Source organism: Hippocampus bargibanti, linkage group LG07 (genome assembly GCF_051943395.1).
Source record: "Hippocampus bargibanti isolate YZ-2025 linkage group LG07, ASM5194339v1, whole genome shotgun sequence".
NCBI classification, from domain to species: domain Eukaryota; kingdom Metazoa; phylum Chordata; class Actinopteri; order Syngnathiformes; family Syngnathidae; genus Hippocampus; species Hippocampus bargibanti.
Genome location: NC_142740.1, coordinates 17,803,375 through 17,825,271, shown reverse-complemented (window position 1 = coordinate 17,825,271; position 21,897 = coordinate 17,803,375). Strand labels below are relative to the sequence as shown.

The 21,897-nt window shown below is 40.8% G+C and overlaps 1 protein-coding gene across 7 annotated transcripts in view; it reads right to left on the bottom strand.

Moving 5' to 3' along the window:
- elavl4 (ELAV like RNA binding protein 4) overlaps positions 1 to 21,897 on the bottom strand; it is a 109,836-nt gene that overhangs the window by 7,987 nt on the left and 79,952 nt on the right. For 5 of the 7 annotated variants that reach the window (XM_089000374.1, XM_089000376.1, XM_089000378.1 and 2 more), the window contains 2 exons: positions 18,824 to 18,976; positions 5,249 to 5,484 (listed from right to left, as the gene is read on the bottom strand). In XM_089000374.1, coding sequence (XP_088856500.1) covers positions 5,249 to 5,484; positions 18,824 to 18,976 — 389 coding nt within the window. Of the gene's footprint in view, positions 1 to 5,248; positions 5,485 to 18,822; positions 18,977 to 21,897 lie in introns of all 7 variants that reach the window. The other 2 variants (XM_089000377.1, XM_089000375.1) reach the window with 1 other exon arrangement.

Genomic DNA, 21,897 nt, shown 5'->3' with positions numbered 1-21,897 from the left:
AGGGTAATTTGTAAATTAACGCCATTAATGATGGGCCAAAAATCGGAAACCAGCTGGGCCGTACAGCTTGCTATATTATGTCTGCCGCTTGGAGTGAGACGATGTGGATACTTTGTACTGCATAATGACTTGACATGGAGCAAAGCCATTGCATTATATGGCAGGTGACAAATAAATATAAAACGCAGCCAAACATCGAAAGTTGAACGCCCTTGAAGTTGTGCATTTGAGAACAAGGTCCCAGAAAGATGCTATCAAAATCTAACAAAAGCCAAGCGTTGTTCGTGAATGAATGCTTCTTTAGATTTAGTGTGTGAGGAGGTGAGTTTGTGTGTGTGTGTGCGTGTGTTTCTGCCTATCCACACAGACCATTACCGCAAAATTAGGGGAAAAGTCTCATTATTACACGATAAATGAAAACTGAATTTATTGTGACTTAGAAACATTGCAGCGAGTGCTCCATACGACATAAGTAAAAACACGCACGCACGTGCGGCCACTTTTAAACCAAATGTTAGAATGTTTTATTTAAAATAACTTTGTCATAGTACTCGCCATTAACATGAATGGTTTTCTGTTCCTCATGATTGGTAAAAATCCAGCCAAACGATGGGAATTAAAGTCAACTTGCAGCGTCTATACGCGAAGTTACTGCTCGCTAGCCGGCACACAGCTCATTAGCTCACACGCTTGCTTTCTGCTGTTTCTCGCAGAGTATACTGATGCTAACGTGAGCATGGGGCTTGTCAAAGTACCACTAACATTTGACTGTTTCATCAATGATATTGTTTCATTGCAAATTAGAATCAGAATCTCCACAAAGGTGAATCCTTCCATCCATTCCAACCTGAAGTGTACGATACTCAGCTTTTTTTTTTTTTTTTTACTCGTCGGGCGTATTTAAACTGGCTGTTTTAACATGAACGGCCAGTATCATCCAATCAAAATGGCGCTTTCCGCCAACTGCAGCCCAAACAGGAAATGAAAAGCGAAAAAGCGAGAATATGTATTTAGTTTATTTATATTTATTTATTTACATATATATTTATATGGCTCGCGAGCCATAGGTTCCCGACCCCTGGTCTAGAGTAATATGCGTGCAAGTGGGGGCGGCTGTACAGAAGGCAAATGCTGTCCCCTTGTGGGAGGGAAAAAGATTGCCAGAGGTCTGACCAGCGCTTTATCGGCACCTCCCCCTCCGCAAGAAAAAACAAAACCCAAACAAATTCGGGATATATATATATATATATATATATATACATATATATATATATATATATATATATATATATACACACACACACACACACACACACACGTCTGGTGCATTCAAGAACATTGCATTTGAGGGATAGGGGTTCTCTGTATTTAAAAAAAAATGTTTTAACGAGTGGTTTGACAAAAACATTTACATATTTTAAATTTCTTTGAGAAATACGTTTGGCAGGCTGTGTGTTGATTTAGACATCGCAAAATACTTTTGTCATACAAGAAACGCGAATGCGCCAATTTGCAACATTATCTTCACAAGGGCTGCGTCAGAAACAGGAAAATATGCCCACTTTCAAGCAGTTTCCAACTTCCAGAGTGTTGTTTGGTGAGGTGGAGAGCGCAAGGACGCATTGAAAAAGTGTCCTGTGGTTGTGATTTGTGATGAGAAGCGACACTCTCCTGCCAAGCCTGTAAATTGGCTTGGCGTATCACAGACACACAACCATGCTACATCGCTCAGGTGTCACACCGGGAAAGCGGCATGGCAAGAAAAAAATAGCTTCCCGCTGCAGACTTTGACGGAGAATCGACAGCCCAACCAGCTTAGTGTTATTGAAAGAGAGAGGAATTTGCGAGGGTGTGTTTTGCGACAATCCCAAAACATTCCAAGTCGTATTGGATGATGGAATGCATCATCTTTTGTTTTGTGTGCGCACGGTGAGATGAAACGGAGCCTCTCCGAATGTTAATACTTGCAGGTGTGTATTACACCACATTCAAATTATGCACAAACAAATAGTGAGTGATGGGAAAATGAAGTGGTACATACAGTGTCAAGACATTTATTTTATGATAGAAAATGATAGAGATGATTGCCCTGGGCGTGAATGCATTTTGCTTTTTATTTGTTTTCAAAGAACTTTTCACACCAAATAAGAAAATCCTGAGAAGTAATAGATTTCTAACTTTGCCAAGAGTATTATACTTTTGTTGCAGTTGGTTTGTTTGTTAGCAGGATTATGCAAACCTTTTCTACCCATTTCGATTTAAGGTTATGGCGAGAGAGAAACATTGCATCTCGGAGTGCACCTGAATTTTAGAAATTTAAGAGTATTTCTTGATTTTTTTACCCGTTTGTTCCACCTGCCCAATTTCTAATTGTTAACCTGAATTTTGAATTGGTTACCTAGTCATTGAACATTTTTATTTTTTATTTATTTACATATTTATTTATGGCACCAACCCAAATAGAAAGCAAGTAATTTGTCTCAAGGGAGAATGTTGAAATGAGACAATTTGACTGCAAGATGAATGTCTTTGTTTGGCGGGAAGGAGCTAAATTTTGCCTGCGATGCAAATGGAAGTTACGGCGAGTGTTCGCCGCACGTTTGGTGCATTTTCTTCTCCTTCATAATCAAATCTATCTTGAGGATTATCATGTAAAAATTACATAAAAGTATTCCACAATTATAAAATGGACTATATTTACCAGTACTAACCTAGGCAAACGCCAAACTCCCTTCAGATAGCATAAACAAACTACTATAGACATGTGACGACCATGTGTGGAAGTCAAAAGATATTTTGCTTTTATGAGGCAAGTCCCGAAGACCTTGGAATGACAAAGGCAATATTTTGAGCAGATAACTGAAGACGTACATTTTCATTGAACAAAGTCTGTCGATTGTGGGGTGTTTTTATGAAAAATATTCCCGTAAAACAGCCTACCCCCTTTAAAAATGGTTTTACCTTTTTATTGCACAGCGACAATATATGAGGAGAAAGTGTTTGTATGGCCATGGGGAGCAAATTTGATTCTTCTTCTTTTTCACACATCTAACCATTTTAAGAAACGGCAGGACAATTAAATGTGAATGACAGAACTGCAGTCTCATATGAAAAGTTCAGATGCATTCGGTGCAAAGTTGACAATTTTTAAGGTCACATTGTTGCTTGGATAAACGTTCACATGTAAAATGTTACATGACTGTTTAGTCAGAGGCCATGCCATGGTGAGTACTCAATGCTTTGAATGGTGATGGAAGGAGGAAGAGGAGAGCTACTGTAAATACTATTTGGATGTTTCTTTTTGGGGGAAGGTGTGGGCTTATGCTCATAATAAAGACATTGATGGAGACTTTCACTATCTCAGCAGGCTGAGTAAAAAAAAAAAAAAACTGATGTGAAGTAGTTTGAGCTGTTCATCAGATGGCATGAATGGCTGCATTTTCAGCTGAGCGTGCATAAAATGTTTGGTTTGAGTTTGGACTTGCGGATTTTGCAAGGGATCTTGCTACCGGTCTCCTTTATAGTAAAATGAATCCAAGCTTGAGGCACTCCTGCGACTTTGATGTGTCGATTCACCACCTGTTGCTATCAACAAAGGGTCTTTGTTGTTCATGACAAAATGCAAGATCGGTAATTAGTCAACAATCTGTAGCTCTCATTACAGATTGGGGAAAGACAATAAATCGACTTGTCAGTTCAACTCATTAGACTGAATGACATGAATATACTGATAAGACAGCACATTTTAGCTAGGTTCACAAATAAGCTACCTAGCGAGATAAATCCTCTTTTCTGCAGGATTTAACTCACTAACAAATGGACAGTCTGTTATGATTCTGGGTATTGGACGGCTTCATTGATACCATAGTGACTTGACCAGTCAACATAAAACACCTTAATGCAGCTATCCACCGAAAAATGCATTGAATAACGTTCATTTACATGATTTGTTTTGCCACGATGGTGTATGTGATAGTTGGAAATGGTAGTTTCAGTACTGAACACATTATCCTAATGGTTCCCAATTTTTTGGGCAAATTACATTGTACTTGTTATTTCTATTCCCTCTCGTTCCCTCAGATCCTCTTCCTCCCTGAAACTCTGTGTGCCCCCTGCTCATCTCAGCACGATGGGGGACAGAGCTTTCAGCCGCTCTGCCCCCAAACTCTGGAACTCACTGTCTCCCAACATTTGTAACATCCATTCTCTTCCCATATTAAAACCCACCTATTTAACATTGCATTTTCTGTGTAGCTCGATCTCTTGTTTCTATTTAAAATTGCATTTTATTTATTGTATTCTATTTATAATTGTATTATATTTATTATTGTATTTATGCTTGTTTGTGACTGTAAAGTGTCCTTGAGAGGTTTGAAAGGCGCTTGAAATAAAATTTATTATTATTATTATTATTATTATTATTATTATTATTATTACTAGATGTAGTTTTTAATATGTTTGGTGGTGTCTCGTTTATCATCGTAATCATTTGACATGTACAACTGAGCTAGGAGCACAAAAAAATAAAACCGATACACACAGACACACACACGCGCGCACGCACACGCACAGGCACGCACACACACAGACACACACACACAATGGGTCAAGTTTACACATAAACGGCTTGTGAGCAGCAACATTAAACTAGTGACGTAAAAACGGCCCAACATTTAATAATTTCATGCACCTTGTATGCTGATGACCTTACAAGTTGGCCAACATAGTAACCGCTGTCGCTAAAAGTATTCACTTATTCACTCCCAGACGATGTGCAAATATGTGTCCACTTCAGTGCCAAGGTTTTTGTCATTTTCACTCATGGGGATTTCCCCATAGGGATTACCCCATGGGGAATTCCGCACAGGTTAAGAACCACTGCCTTAGACTCTTTTCAGAGAAAAAAAAGTTTATTTCGAGCTTACTTGGTTGTAGAGTTATCTGCATTGAAAGTGGGGGGCAGCTGTACAAAAGGTAAATGCTGTCCCCCTTGTGGGATGAAAAAAAACATTGCCAGAGGTCTGACCGAAGCTTTAAATACACCCTGTGACAAGAAAAAACAAAACCCGAACAAATTTGGGAATGGCAGTAAATGAGTTAATAGAGACAAGTGATTCAAAACTAAAAAGAAGTGTCATCAATGAGTCCCATTGTGACTTCCACATGCCTGAAATCCAAAGTGACACATGAAACTGCCATTCTTAGCTGCCCCCCCACAAGGCCTCCGTGTCTAAGCCCAGGTACTCACCTGAACCTCTGAGCCTGGTGGTGGAGGGGCCCAGGGTATCGGCGGTTGGGGGACTGGTAGAGTTGCGACAGGAGGGCCTGGCTGGTCTTCTGGCTGGGGTTGTTGGCAAACTTGACCGTAATGGGCTCAGCCGCGCCCGATGGCTTCTGTCCGTTGAGGCCTTTGATGGCCTCCTCAGCCTCTATCCTCTTATCAAAGCGGATGAATCCCACACCCCGGGAGCCCCCTGTGGGGCCAGCAGATCACAAACAAACAAGGGCCCATTTTACTTCACAAGGTTTGAATGTAATGGATACATCATGTTGTACTTGCCCAAGGCAACTTTATACTTGAAGAGAAAAACATCATTGTGGTAAGATATAAAAACAATTTGTTTTGAATCATTTATATATTCAATTGTATCTTGTGATTTACGTATACTATGCCGATGCTTTATAATGAATGGGAAGAGATTTCAGGGAGCGAAAACAACATCATACTTTTCATTACGTTTGAATGCGTGCCTTTTTAACCTGAAATACTGCACACGAAATATGCATATTGTCATATATTCTGATGGCAACAAGCACATACAACACCTCCACAAAGAAAATAAATAATCATTGTGACGATGGAGAGTATGTTCCAGGCTGGAATATGGCTTCAGGCTTCCTTCAGACACCGCCCGCACGTGCACGCACGCACGTGCACCCGCGCACACACACAGAATCTTCAAACATTATTGTGACATTTGACTTCCTTAGCGATTTGTTCTGCTATATAAAATATTTAGAGCCACTGTAACTGGGCGGGCTTTTGTTTGTGCCTGTGGAAGTGTACACACAATGATTAATTCATTAGGTAATAATTAGATCTAACACACGACAACAAATCTGACCTTACCAAGCGAGTAACACTCCCCTTTGATTGACACAATCAAAAGTATCCACTCTGTGTTTATTCTTGTTTCGTTAATTGTCGGTGCGTTATCACTTCGACACACAGACATACAGATAATACCAGTCACCAAAGTCTGAACACATCTCTGATAGTCTCAATCAAAACCGAGCTTTATAATCGCCAATCTCATTAGATTGTCTACCTAATGAGTTGTCCGATGGCTGCATACAGTATGTGGCTGCATACGCGGTGTGTGTGTGTGTGTTTAGATGCATTGCTATCTATTAATGGATGCTTCGCCTTGTTTTAATGAGGCTGTCGCAATGGCCCAAAGGGTGCTGGCTCAGTGATAGCAACACGGTGCCGAAGAGACTATTTACATAAGCGTGTGTGGGCACTGCACACAGGCATGTCTGTGTGACGGCAAACCCATAAAGGCAAGGTTGTGAGGGAGAAGGGCTGTGGTCGGGGGTTTGCTTTTGAGCATCGCTGTGTGTAGTCTTTTTTTCTCACACACAAAAGGCATGCCTTATTGTTGTTTCACATTTTTGGGCAAGCCATTCCTCTCAATTTCTCTCTCTCTCTCTCTCTCTCTCTCTCTCTCTCTCTCTCTCTCTCTCTCTCTCTCTCTCTCTCTCTCTCTCTCTCTCTCTCTCTCTCTCTCTCTCTCTCTCTCTACCTCATTCCTCCCCTCCAACCTCACCCTCATTCTCTCTCCATTTATCTCTCTTCCTCTCTCCATCTCTATCTCCTTCTTAAATATTTTAGTTTGTCTTGGCTTCCTTTTGCACTGCTTATCTCTCTGGAATTCTCGTCCGTGTACGCACCTTGAAAACCTCGCCCGGCCTTTTCTTGTCTGCCTTTCTCCAGGACACTGACACGACAAGGTTATTTACTTTCCAGGCAAGCTATACCCCAAAATGGAATTCTTTTAAAAGCATCACCTAGCTTGATGCATAAGTGCTGGATGTTAATTTAGGAGATCAGTTCGTTTTAGGTTAAATATGTTTTTTGTGTTGTGAAGAAGGTGGATAAGGTGGCCAATGACGTGACTACTAATCAATTATGAAATGAATGAGGCTGTTTTGTTTATAGAGTAATTATTTGGAGCCATTGTTCATAAAATTGTCCAAAATGCTCGGATTGGGCTTCGTCATCTGATTGGGCGTCGTCATCTGAATTAGGTGTGATGGCGCTGGGGAAACATCTAAAACAGATTCACTCATGAGGATCAACGCTGAAATCCTTCATGAAAGCAGAATGACATTTTGTGTTGAATCCAAAATAAGACATTTGGAAAAATGTGCTTTTACTTTGGAAAACAATGGCCGAACCATGCAGTCATTGAATCCCTTTCAAAATGGCTGCTGATTACAATACCAATTGCCCTTATATGATGTGGCTTTATAATTGTTTTATTATTTTTATTTGATCAAAAACCACAATACTGGGTATATATGGATGTCCATATTATTATTATTGTCCAGTTGGCCAAATTGCATACATCAGAACGAATGGCACAATGTACATTGAAGGAAAAACGTGGGAAAAATGGTTTCTGTTTAACTATTTTAGGACTGTATAGATCTTTCCTAAAGCATATGAATTATTATTCTTATTTTTTTTTTTTTTCATGAGGTCAGTGATTTATTTATTTATTTATTAGATGATCTCCACTCACATATAACAGATGGAGAAGAAAATACCCATGCTTTTTCATTGAAAAATATTCAGTTATCCTGTTGATACTTTCTTTTCAATCTTTTCACCTTAAATCCATTGAACAAATATAAAAGACAGAGAGAACTGAAATTAACTTTCTCGTAGACATACAAAAGTTTGTGATTGTAAAATTATCCGAATATTGTCACTCATTGAATCATCACATTTTGCGATTACTTCACGGTTCATTCAGATGTTTTTGGCACAACAGCATCACATTTTTTTTCTGGGTTCATCTCCAGGCTGTGTTGTGGAAGCTTCCTGCTGTACTACATTAAATGTCAACGGGGAGCAGGTCAAAGTGACTTTGTGGGAGAAACATGTGTACTAATGGAACTGGAAGCCTCCAACAATGTCCAAACCTGATATTCAGCATACTTCTTTGGCCTCTCCTATCTGATATGCAAACTCTCAAACCCCACCATGAAAAAAAAAACGTGAAATATTCGATAATGATTATGATCCATAATGTGCACTGAGACAGTCATTATACATTTTGTGGCTTGAATATTCAGAATGGAATCTAGGACATGCAGGTGTTCTAGATTAATGTGTTTTTTTTCAGCATATGGCCAAAGGAATGAAGTACTACATTTAGTTATTTCCTGTTAATGCATGCCGTGCGTGAAGTCTTCTTTTATTTTGGGCTTTTCCCTTCAAGTGGTCACCACAGCAAATCAGTATCCTCCATCTTTAGAGGTTTGATCCGCATGTTTGTTTTGGCCAAGCTTTTACGTCGGATGCACTTCCTGACACAACCTTCTGGCCGGCATAAGAAGACATATGTCCCTTTGTGGCTACAGAACAAGCAACTCACTCAGTGCGTGAAGTAATTTCTTTACATCAAAATTGAGTTGGCAGAGACATGTAAAAAGCTACAAGTCTTGACCTTTTCGCAGGAGATTATAGTAGAAAAATTATGAAAATTATTTACATTTGTCGTATTTGTACCGCCTTTTGCAGGAAAAAGGTGGACTTAAAATATAAATTGAGTGGTGCCTTGAGATCTGAGACACATTAACTCATTCACTGCCATTCACAAATTTATTCAGGAATTGAAAATATGACGAAGTACACCATTCCCAAATTTGTTCGAGTTTAGATTCTTCATGCGTGGGTGCTGATAAAGCGCTGCCCATAGCCTCTGGCAAAGTTTTTTCTTTTCCACAAGGGGGCAGTGTTCCCTTTTTTCCGTGTTAGCGCGTGTTCTAGCTTCAGCTGTTGTTAAAGTGCTACATAAACCACTATGTATGTATTGAATTGTATTTTGGACAGTCACGCTCATTTCAAGTTCATATAAATCCAGACCCATATAATTTAGGAATTAACTCTTTCTAATGAAAGAAGAGAGTCTAAGGTTTCTAACACTGTATTGACTGTTTATGTAGTCCTAAAACTCAATATTCTGTGGGTCCGGGAATTTGAATGACAATGACAAAAACCCTGGCACTGGAGTGGACACATTTTTGGACATCTGCAAGTGATTGAGTTAATTTCGTGACCGTGGTCATAGCTCAAAACATTCGTATCACATCTCAAGTGATTCAGTCATTCGCAGCAATATTTTTGATTTTTCGAAGTAGGAGTAGTCTATTACATATGTGTTGCTCCACCATTTGTGGCCAGGCATCTCTCTTTCTTGCAGATCTGCTCACTATCTGGCAAACCACTGCTTGTCGTGAAGTGAGATGAGCTCACAGCCATCATGCAGCTCTCTTCAGCCAAATGTTTTCTTGAATGTCATAGCAAAAAGCAACCAAAAATGGCTTGTATCAAGGAAAACAGAAGTCGGGACACCCAGTATGCAAGGGGCTACTGGATAGAAACAATACCTACAGCTAAATTCACACACCTAATTTCTAGCTATTAAAAAACAAAGCAAAAACAAGAAAGAATGAACACCTGTCGGTATGCTTTATACACAACTCAAGTTATCCACACCACATTTGAATAGAGTTGTTTTGTTAAGTTGTTGCAGGTTTTTAAAAATCAATATTAATTTTGGTCGACCTTGCCATGCTGAAATGTTTAAACACTGCCGCAGAGATACAATCGAGAATGAATAAAATGAGCAGATAGTCTCTGGTGTCCACCCTAATGACTGTCCTTTCAACTAGCCCCCGAAGCCTTGGCTACTTATCACCCACCTGACAGCCATAGAGCCAACATTAGAGCACAATGTACTTACTTTAGCTACTGCAATCTGTCTCTTTCTTGCAGTGCTCTCGCTTCTTCTTGCTCTCCATTTTTTTAACTCTACCTCTCCTTCACGGTAATCAGCAGAGGCTTATGTAACTCCCGCTACCTGTGCTTATCTCTCTCTAACACACACTGACAGGCGCATTGCCTGCCTTACTAATAACACGCTAGCTCAATCTGGGTAGGGAGAAACAGAAGGAGGAAGGTTGGAGGACAGAAGCCAGCGTTTGAGGTGGAGATGGGCGAGGCAGGGGGGTTATGAGGGGAGGGGGACCAGGAGGGAAATGAACAGTATGGAGGGAAATGGCAAAAGGAGAGAAGGTGATGGAGAACGTTGGGATGTGACATTAAAAAGATGATGATAAAAGGACACTGTAGTATTTCTGCTTGGTGCAACCCAAACAAATCTAGCTCTCTCTCCCTAACACTAAGAAGAACGCTGGCCCCTAGCAAATTTTAATCAGAGACAGATTCATGCATTCCAGAACATGTTTTTGCCACAGATTAAAAAACATGTCGTTATATATACAGTATATATATACAGTAAAGTCTCGTTATATCGATATTCTCAGGAGTCGGAAAAAATATCGATATAAACGGACTATCGATATATCCGATCCTGCGGCATTTAAATTTTCTCCTTACGTTCATAGAAATAGTATCGTAATAAGCAGTACTATCGATATAACCGATATCGATATAACCAATATCGATATAACGAGACTTTACTATATATATATATATATATATATATATATATATATATATATATATATATATATATATATATATATTCAATGATGATATTGCTGTTGGGACTCCACCAAGGGTCAGCTCTAAGCCCCTTCTTATTTGCTATGGTGATGGACAGGCTGATGTTAGACAAGAATCACCTTAGACCATGATGTTTGCAGATGACATTGTGATCTGTAGCGAGAACAGGGAACAGGTGGTGGAGAAACTAGAGATGTGGAGATATGCCCTGGAAAGGAGATGAATGAAGATCAGTCGCAGCGAGACGCAATATATGTGTGTGAATGAGAGGGATCCAAGTGCAAGAGTGATGCTACAGGGAGAAGAGATAAAGAAGGTGGATGATTTTTAAGTACTTGGGGTCAACTGTCCAGAGCAATGGAGAGTGTGGAAAAGAGGTGAAGAAACGTGTCCAGGCAGGCTGGAGTGGCTGGAGAAAAATGTCAGGTGTGATGTGTGATAGAAGGGTTTCAGCTAGGATGAAAGGAAAAGTGTATAAAACAGTGGTGAGACCAGCCGTGATGTTTGGACTGGAGACAGTGCCACTGAAGAAAGGACAGGAAGCAGAGCTGGAGGTAGCAGAGCTGAAGATGTTGAGGTTTTCTTTGGGAGTCACCAGGTTGGATAGGATCAGGAATGAGTACATTAGAGGGACAACTCATATTAGAGGCTTTGCAGAGAACGTCAGAGAGGCCAGACTGAGATGGTTTGGACATGTCCAGAGGAGAGAGAGTGACTATATTGGGAGAAGGATGCTGAGCCTTGAACTGCCAGGCAGGAGACCGAGAGGAAGACCGAAGAGGTTTATGGATGTGGTCAAAGAGGACATGAAGGTAGTTGGTGTGAGAGAAGAGGATGCACAAAACAGGGATAGATGGAGGACATTGTGCCGACCCCTGAGGGGAAAAGCCGAAAGGAAAAGAAGATATGAATATTTTATATTTTTCTTGCAATGCATTTGAGAACATGGAGAGTTGTCAAGCACCTCAAAAACGACATTTTTCTAACATATGGTGGGATAACCCGGGTGAGACGTCACATACTGCTGACATGTGTGTGCAAATACAGTGGAACCTCGGTTTTCGAACGACTCACAGTTCGAACAAATCGGAGTTCGAACAGAATATTCGAGAAATTCTTGCTTCGCAGATCAAACAACAATCGGTGTTCAAACGCCGGTACGACGCATGAGAGCGTACGCGAGGGTGGTGCTGAGCGGCGTACGGGTGTATCGCTCTCTCCATGACCAACTGTTGTCGCTTGCGGACGTGCTGCGTTTTGCTCTCACGTTTAATATAGGTTTACGAAGAGTTTTAGCCCCTAATCACGCCTCAAAAGAAAGTAAGAGCTCCTACAAGTGAAAAAAGAAAAGTACTGTGTACAACTATTGCATTTAAGAAAGAAATAATCGCAAAATATGAAGGAGGTGTGCGAGTGTCTGATCTGGCTAGGGAATACAGCATGGCGAAATCTACGATCAGTACGATATTAAAGAATAAGTAGGCCGTGAAATCTCGTGATGTGGCTGTGGGAGTGAGAGCAAGTGTCATTGGATAGATATTTTAAGAGAAAAGAACATCCTGTAGCCGAGTCATCCGTAGCTGTCACGTTCCGAGCAAGAGTGACGGCAGCTGACTCGTCGGATCGTAGTGAAATGTTTGGGTTCCCAAAGCAGGTGGCAGAGACGTACTAACCAAGCAGGATGTTTATTCACAAATAAAAGAAAACACAGCGAGTAAGAAGGCAGGGGGTGATCCGACCCGCTTACTACGGCAAAAAGCAAATGGCACACGAGGGTGCAAAATTACGCAATTCCGGAAGATGACATAAATTTACAGGACGCAGGAAAAATACCTCGGACCGGATACACTCGCACATCGAAGGAAGAGTCCAGGTACGGTGGTGAGGTGAGTCAATCATCCGGCATTGGCGAGGTGATTGCGAACCGTATAAATGCCCATGTCCGTGAATAGAGAATTGACTGCAGGTGGAGGGCGGCCGGGAGAGGCAGCCCCGCCCCCCGCTGTCAACTCGCACGTGACAGGAGCAAAGAGATTTGAACGTGTGAGCACCCCTCAGACAGAAGCGCTCCCTGAAGTTTTTATGGAAGGGGACTCCTTCCAAACATTAAATTTCCTTCCTCCGTCAACCTGCACCTTCTGCTGACCACCACAAAGGCCTATTCATAATTCTTTTCTTTACGAATGTACAATTAGCCTGGGTTACATTTATGTTTATGTTATTTGCCATTTTGCTTAACATTTTCTGAGATATACATTGCTTTTTATGTGTTGGTCAGTATTTTAATGTGCAATTTCATGCATAAAATAACGTATGAAATACTGTACTAAAAAGGTAAACATTCAGGGTGTTGGAATGGATTAAAACGATTTACATTATTTGTAATGGGAAAAATGGTTTCGGTGTTCGAACAAATCGGTTTTCGAACAGGGATCTGGAAAGGATTATGGTCGAGAACCGAGGTACCACTGTAGTTATTAATTAATCCTGAAATTGTTTTGCCGTACCATTTTGCAGCAACTAAATACGTTTCAAAAGATATCCTCCTCATCCTACTGATTCTTCTCTCGAAACATTGGTCTTTAATTGTCACCAAATGTTACCAAAACATTGACAAAAATGTGTTGATTGAAGACTCTAAATTGACATGAACATAAACAGCATGTGAGGACGAATAGTCGTTTGTCCATGTGCGCCCTGCGATTGGCTGGTAACCATTTCAAGGTGTACCAGCACTCTCGTGACTAGAGAATGAATTGATGAATGTTTTGACCATTTATGATTTTTTTTCTCTTGAACTACAGTAAAGTCTCGTTATATCGATATCGGTTATATCGATATTACCGCTTATTACGATACTATTTTCATTTCCCTTGCACATTTCTAGTCTTTTTATGTATAATTAGTACCGTTTAGTACGATACCCGGTTATTACAATAATCCGGTTATTACGGTGCTCCTTTTCATCCCCCGCCGGCCATTTTTGTTGTTTATATCGATATATCCGTCGTGCCATTGGTCAACTTGGTCACGTGTCTTGTTACGTGAGCCGCCATCGGTCGCGCCATTGGTCGACTTGGTCACATGAGCCGCCATCGGTCGCGCTATTGGTCGACTTGGCCGTGTGACTTTGTCACGTGTCACGCCATCAGTCGCGCCATTGGTCGACTTGGTCAGGTGACTTGGTTACGTGCCCAGCACCCGTGTAGCAGAGCCATTTTCATTTTCAGACGCTAGCTTGTGTGTAGCAGACGAGATTGAAGTGTTTGTGTTAAAAGGTAAAAATGGGAAGCAGAAGAAGATTGATGACTTTTTTAAATTGTATACATAATACAGTAAGATGTAAGCGTTGCAGTTTCCCTGTTGTGTTATGTACATGCCCACTGTACTGTATATGAATGCAATCGTTTTTTGCAACAATGTTTCTTGTTTTGTCTGCTGAAGCGCGATGATTTTGAAAATTATTAACATTCCATACTGTGTATTAAAGGACAGCCGATGTCACTTTTTATTCAAATGCAAATAAAAATGACTTCACGCCAAGACGTCTTGCATTGCTTGTGAATCCAAACAATGGCTTCAGATTCGGATAATATGCTTTCTTGTTACACATCCAGTTATGAATATGTTTCAAATACACTGTAGTTCTGAAGATTAAAGCATACATGTTTACAATCATTAAAGAATTATATGTGCCATTTTGAGGCAACATTGGGGGAACATCTCTCACCCAAAAAAGACGGGAGCTAATGGCCAGCTCCGTTTCTTATATGGCGCTTGGCTGCCCTCTTTTGGCGGCTTTTGTTTAATGCAGTTCGGCGCAGGATCGGATATATCGATAGTCCAGGTTATATCGATATTTTTTCGGACTCCCTTGAATATCGATATAACGAGACTTTACTGTATATTATTTTCTCTTACTTACAAAAAAACTTTGGTTTGTTTTATTCAGTCCAGTATAGATGATTTAGAACATGGTCATGGAAACATTTATGTTCACAATTCAATGTTCCCAATTTAGAGGCGCTGGATTTTTTTCCCAATGGCCATTCCTTTTAGATGCATATAGCCAGCACATTAAAACGGTTGCATAACGTGCCGACTAAATCAAAAGAATAGGTGAACTGTTCCAAAGAAGTTATGGTATGGCAGATGCAAAAAGAAAAATTCTTCTTGCGTTTCTTTAATTAGAGCGAGTGAGGTGGGTTTGAGCGGAGGGGGGTGGGTAGGCAATGTACTTGTTTTAAAGTAACATTAGAGTGCCGAGCTACAGATGGCATTTGAAAAAGTAGCCAGTGAAGAGAAACACAGACTTTGAAGAGTGAAGGTGCCCTGTGCTTTAGCCTCTGTCAGAGCAGGAGCTTGTACCATCTGTCTGCTTGCATGAGCGTTCCACCACAGGAATTATATGGTTTCCTGAGATAATAGAAAACCAACTAAATGCGAGTCGAGGCTGAAGCCATTTTCAGTTTCTCTTGTAATTACTTCACTGAATAATTACCACGAAACATTTGCTTCAATAAGTAGTTATTTAAATATCTTCCAATGAGATATTTTCATCTGAATAATTGCATAGTCCGAGCTGGAAAGGGCTGAATACATGTTTTGTAGTCCTCGCACGTTGTGCTGCAGTTGCTTTGCTTGATTGGGGGTGTGGGGAGAGGGGTTAAAAAGACTTTACCAGCAGTAGCGGCATTATCTAAATTAGAATTTATTGCTATTTTGATCAGGAACAATGCTCCCATCCATCCAAGTTGAGCTGAATACCAGCTAATTATTCATTCAGCATGCAAAATGCACTCGTCGGCAGGCAGGCACACAGGCAAATCACCATCATCTCGAGTCGTGTTATGTTTGCAAGTTGTTACCATGGAGATCTATAGCAGCACAATCAAGTATTCCACAGTGATCAGCACTTTAGTTCCGTATTGACATTTGAGGAGGAACAGACAATGGATCTAATGTATTTGTGATCACTGATAAGTAAGCATTGACCTCTGTTTACATTGATTCCTATATTGATCCAAAGCTGTCACAAGGTCCCAGCTTAGAGGCCTTTCCTTCGTGGCTCAGAGCGAAATCAGCAGTGAGGGTGGGGGGTAAATTGTCTTGGACGACCAGTGTGGATTGAGACAGACACAGCAAAAACAGGATTTGGAAAAAGTCACTGAAAATTTGAGGTGTTTTCTTCTAGCTACCTGAGTTGTGTATGTTTTGTGCTCAGACCTCTGTGGATAGAGAACCACCCTTCTTGTGCTCAGTGAGTAGCCCGTCTATTGATATTAGTGTTCTTACTGTCTGTGGATGGCCAAAAATGCCATCTGGCCATTCTCAATAAAATTTTGCCAAAGGTTTCTCCCATTTTGGCTGTGTACCACAGCTACTTTGCTTCATTAAATGGATTTCACCACTGTGAAATATTTTTCATCAGGTCATCATCCATTTTCACTGCTATGTAGACGACAGTCAACTATAACTCTTAACTAAACCTGTAAGTTATCCACCTTCCTTCCTTCCACATGGACTGCCTGTCTGAATTTCAACTTCAGTTCTCCTTCTATCGTCTCAAACTTAACAGTGACAATAAACATGTCTTCATAATCGTATTGCCACCTTGTGTGACCAATTTCCATTTAATTTAGCAAACTATGCATCCCAACACCTGGGAAAACTGGAATGACAATACATGGCAATCGAAAGGACAATAAGGGAGTCTTCTCTTTGTGTGTCTGTCCTCTATGCTAATCACTTTTTGTATTTTGTCAGTCACAAGAGAGTTTTAATTTGCAGAACATTTCTCTCTTGATGGCTTGGTCTGTGCCTGTGTCATGTCTGTGTGAGGAAATGGTGGTGCAGCATTACTCTTGGGGACCCTCTTAAATCCTCCATGTTTTTAATCACCACCATCTCTTTCCGTGTAATTAATCATTAACATTTCTCCTGCTGATCCTCAACCTTCTGGGGACACCTTCAGGTACATCCCTGGTGTGTGAGTGTATGTGTGTGCGTGCGTGCGTGTCTGTGTCTCAGTGGTAGTCATGGCAGCATTGATGGCGACTGCTCACACTACACCAATCTACCTACAATTTATTTGACTGATGACGTTGACCTAGTTTTGGATTTGGGACAAAATTTTACCTCACCCGCCGCCCTAGACATAAGAATGGAATTGTATAACTGTCATCTTTATCCAAAGTCAACATGTGATTTTCAAGCTTGGTTCACAGTTGTAGGGATAAAAAAGACATGCAGAGTAGAACAAAACACACAAAAATTATACAGTATATAAATTCAAATTCTAATTAAAACGGCATCACCAAAACAATTACATTCAAAATGAACCCTGAATTTAAAACAAAGCACATTTTCACCACAATTGAACTGTAGTTAGTTTGATAAATGTAAGAGGTAGATTCAGTTTACTTTTAAGTAAAAAGGACTCTTGTTTTCATAAGACTTCAAAAATATTTTTGGGGGTTTATTACGTAAACAATTACCTCGTTGATAAGTTGCTTTGTGAGACTCTTTTTACTGCTGTTGTCGATTATTGGGAGATTTCTCCACAGAAGTGACCGCTTGCTCATCAAGAATGGCAACACAATGAATTATTGACTGGCTGCGGCAAATGCACGAAGAACATTGCCTTGGCGTGACCAGCCTCAGGTTTGTTTTATTCATACATACTATGTGGCCTGAGCCGAGCTGCTAAAAATGGTTGATGAACATGCATGTGGGTGTGAACAGATGTTTTTTCTGTGGCCTTGCCATGCGTCTGTGGTTTATGCCGCTCTGTAGGGAATCTCAAGGGACTCTCTCTCGGTTGCGCGGTTATACTACATGACCGTTTGTTAAGTGGGAGATGCACTCGCCTTTCTCAAGTGTGTGCTGATTGGTATAGAAATGGTCTTTTTGCAGCTGCCCTTTGCTCCTTCCCTCATCTCATTTCCTCTCCTTCACACGTATGTACCCGATGCGCTTCTATTTTCTCCTCGTCGGCACCCCCATCGCACATCGCCTTTGTTTTCCTTTTCCCTCTTCTATAATCCTATCGCCTCGCCCCGCCGTCTACAGGCGGTCCAGCACTTCACTGCAGGCGGTGATTTATTCTGCTTCATCAGTACACATTGCACATAAGATGTGGAGCAGGTTGCAGCCCGTAGGCACGCGCACATACCCCGCCTACCCTTACACCTAAATGCATACACACAAATATATAAACGCACACGCGCCATGAAATGGATCTAAGAGATGCTGGAGGGCTGTGTCTGAAAAACAATGGTCTGATGTGATTCAATGTTTTGGATGGAATGTCATTGTGTAATTGAGCAAGTATGTTCGACAGCTTGTGGTCTCTCGTGTGAACACTCTTTTGCCCAGATTCATCCTTGCAGAACAATACCGCTTTATACCGCTCCTATGTGCTAAACCAGGATTTGTAATAACATATAAATACAAACGTGATTAATAGTAAGCAAGTAAGTAAGTAAGTAAAGTTTTAGCATACGTGCTAGACACCATACAGGATGTGTATAAAATAAAACAATTATGATGTCTCAATTCACTCACGCATGTAATTAACCAGGGTGAAGGCTGGTTCTGTTTAATGGAACACAAAAGGCGCTGTAAATTAATCATAAAATGTGCCACACTGCAGAGATGAATGTTGTGAACATATGTCCCAAACTTAAATAAATAAATCTAAGTGCCAAATATGTGAAATCACACTCCAAAATCTAAAAAAAAAAAAAATCTAACACGACTCAAATTTTTTGGATGCTGTTGGTGAGTTAACTAGCTAACTCGTGGGCTAACATACCTCCGAGCAACTGAGCTGTTGGAAAGTAATTACAGAGGTGGGTTCAACATGATAACGTACAATCCTGATTAGGAAGTATATGGTCTGTTTTTTGATAAAAGACTGAGAATAGTGTTGCGTGATTGCATTATTTATGTTTGCTTGGCTCAGGCTTAAAAATAAGTAGCTGCTGCCCCATGGATACCTGTGACCTGGTCGACAAGGATGCGGGAAGTGATGATACGTCCATACTGCGAAAAAAGCTGCTCAAGCTCCTTCTGGGTCATGGTCTTGGGCAGGCCGCTCACATAGAGGTTGGCGTCACGGATCGAAGCTGAGCTGGGTCGCGCATATGAGACCTGCGAAACGAAAAGTAAAAAAACGTTCTCCGGTAAACCGATGAATAATAGCAGTTGCATTTTTTGTGGGGTGTGTGAGATAACTACTATGAATAACTACAAGGATGTTGCGTCTCAGTGAGCGAGTGCGTCAGTTGACGCTGGGGGAGAGAAATAAGACACGTGACTTTAGGATTATCTGAACCGATTCTGTTCTTTGGTACAATAATGAGATAACACTTTGTGTTCGTCATTTTTCCGGGTGAATCGAAGGGATCTTTGATTCCCCCCAAGGAAGTTGGACATCATGCCTTTTAAAATGAGAGCTGATGTTGTCTGGGGAAAAGGATTAACACTCAAAAGACTCAAACCCCAAATGTAATTGACTCAATCCATTGGAAGCATTACTCGGAGTGAAAATGAAATAACTTAATCTGCAATTTAACGGAGACTTTAGTCGTAAACCCATTGCTAAAATACCAGAATTCTTTAAGCTTTTTAAGGGGAGTTCCTTCTGAATTTTTTGGGGAAGAAGAACAGCTTTCACAGTTAAGCTGTATGAAGTTGATGGGTCGCTGGGTCTAGAAAACAGAAGACTTCATGAACAGTCCTGTTTCCTGCCCAACAAAAATTGCATCAGTACGGATAGACATTGGATTCACATATAAACTTCTCCGCTGCCTCTCTTATCTGACTTAAGGTCTGCTTACATGAGACAATTTAAAAAAAAAATACAATGTGGGTTGCTTGATCATAAACCAATGACAATTTGTTGTTGTTGTTGTTGTTGTTATTAGTAGTAGTAGTAGTATTGTGTATTCATGTCTTAATTTATTTATTTCTGTATTTATTTATTTGTATTAATAAAACTGGTTTGTTAAGCATCACAATTGCTTTCCCTCAACCTCTGCACCTCTTGAAAAAGGGGAGAGTATTTGGAATGTGAATTTCTTTCCAGTTTGTGCCATCAGATTTTGATCTATCACACACATATTTTTGGGGAGTGATTCAATACTTCGTTTGTGGTTGTGAATCCAAATGGAATCACAAACAAATAGGGTACAACTAAATATGCAACACAGTTGACGTGTTTCACTGCATAGATTCTATGAACTGTTATTTGTGACTTTTTATATTTGGATTCAGTCATCACCGCCCTCCAAAGGAAATAGTAACTAAATTGTAGTCCACGACAAAAATGACTTTGACACCTCTGCCCGAAGGTGACAAAAGACAAAATCAACCCATTGCAGGAATAAAACGTTTTCCTCTTCCCACCAATTACCCATAGCGGTTCTGTCAGTTCATCATTGTCACACATTGATCATCACACGTAGCCGTGAGCATATGTCAGGACACACATAGCTTTCATTGCCGCTTGGCCGCCATTTCCACTCTGAAGTCGTCTCAGACGTTTCCAAATGGCAGCCGTCGGAGCTTTCTGCCCGTAAACTTTGCAGCTGTCACAGTCGGGTCCTAAATATCTTCATGTCGACCTGATTTTGCTTCTCCAAAGTTTCAAGTAAATCCCATTAACAAATACTGCTACTCCTGCCGTTGCTACAGCCGACTGGAGCGGCTTTACCACACAGTGCTTTCATTAGCGCTGACAGGTAGGGGACATAAGCCACCGAGTCAGGTTTAAGATGGGCAAATATGGGGGATATGTAGTCATATCCTTGAGCAAGTCAATTCATGAGGAACAGCTGGCTTTCCCAGCATCCTTCACTTTTGCCGTGTCTGCTGTTGCACATCTTCGCCAATGGCCTCGCCGTTTGGTTCTTTATCTAAAGGGAAAAACTATTCTTACTCTCGATAACCCCCCTCTTCTCTGTCTCTCTTGCTGCCTCATTAAACTTCTCCCTCTTCCTCACATTCTGCAGCGCTTTCCCCCTCTTTTCCGTGCTCCCTCATTTTCTCTCCTTGTCAGCCAAGTGCAGATGTCTAATCCATCAACACCTCCTCAAGCTGTGTGCGCCTTTGTGTAAAACCGTGGCGCAGATGTGTGCGTGAAAAGTTGGGAGGGGGAAAAAAACCTCAAAGCGTTAAGATTTACGCGTGCACAGTTGTAGGGCGTTTGAATGTGTCTGAGACGATGTGCACGTGTGTCACAGGGAGCCTCCGTCACCTTTGGCATGCTACTTCCCCTCACACCTCAGTCGGGGAGCAGTATCGCAGACTGACAACATCGGAGGTGTCAAGAAGGAAGAAGCCACGAAAATAAATAAATAAATGAATAAAATCATGGCGCTAAACATCACTTGTGGACACGTGAACTTTCATCTCAAGTGTTCTGACAAAAAGCAGGCGCGGCAACCTTAACTGTTGAAATTCCATCCCGGCTTTGAATTGGCCGCATTGCGTCACGCTCAGGTCTGCTGTCGCAGGAAAAGGAAGAAGCGGATGTCGGGCTTTGTGAGTCATTGATTGAATCGAGTGACAATCAAGTGACATTTCTGTTTGCGGATTTCAAAGCGTGTCCGCACTTATGTTCACGAGTTCGACCAACAACATGGCTGTGAACACAGCTGGGGCAAATTCACAGAGGCTTGCATGGCATTTAGCAATAACATGATTTGAATAAATTAAAAAATAAATAAATCTATCTATCTATCTATCTATCTATCTATCTATCTATCTATCTCTCTCTCTCTCTCTCTCTCTCTCTCTCTCTCTCTCTCTCTCTCTCTCTCTCTCTCTCTCTCTCTCTCTCTCTCTCTCTATATATATATATATATATATATATATATATATATACACACAGTAAAGTCTCGTTATATCGATATCGGATATATCGATAGTCCCGGTTATATCGATACTATTTCTATGCACGCACGGAGAAAATTACATGCAAACAGGGTCGGATATATCGATATTTTTTCGGACTCCTTTGAATATCGATATAACAAGACTTTACTGTATATATATACATAAATACATAA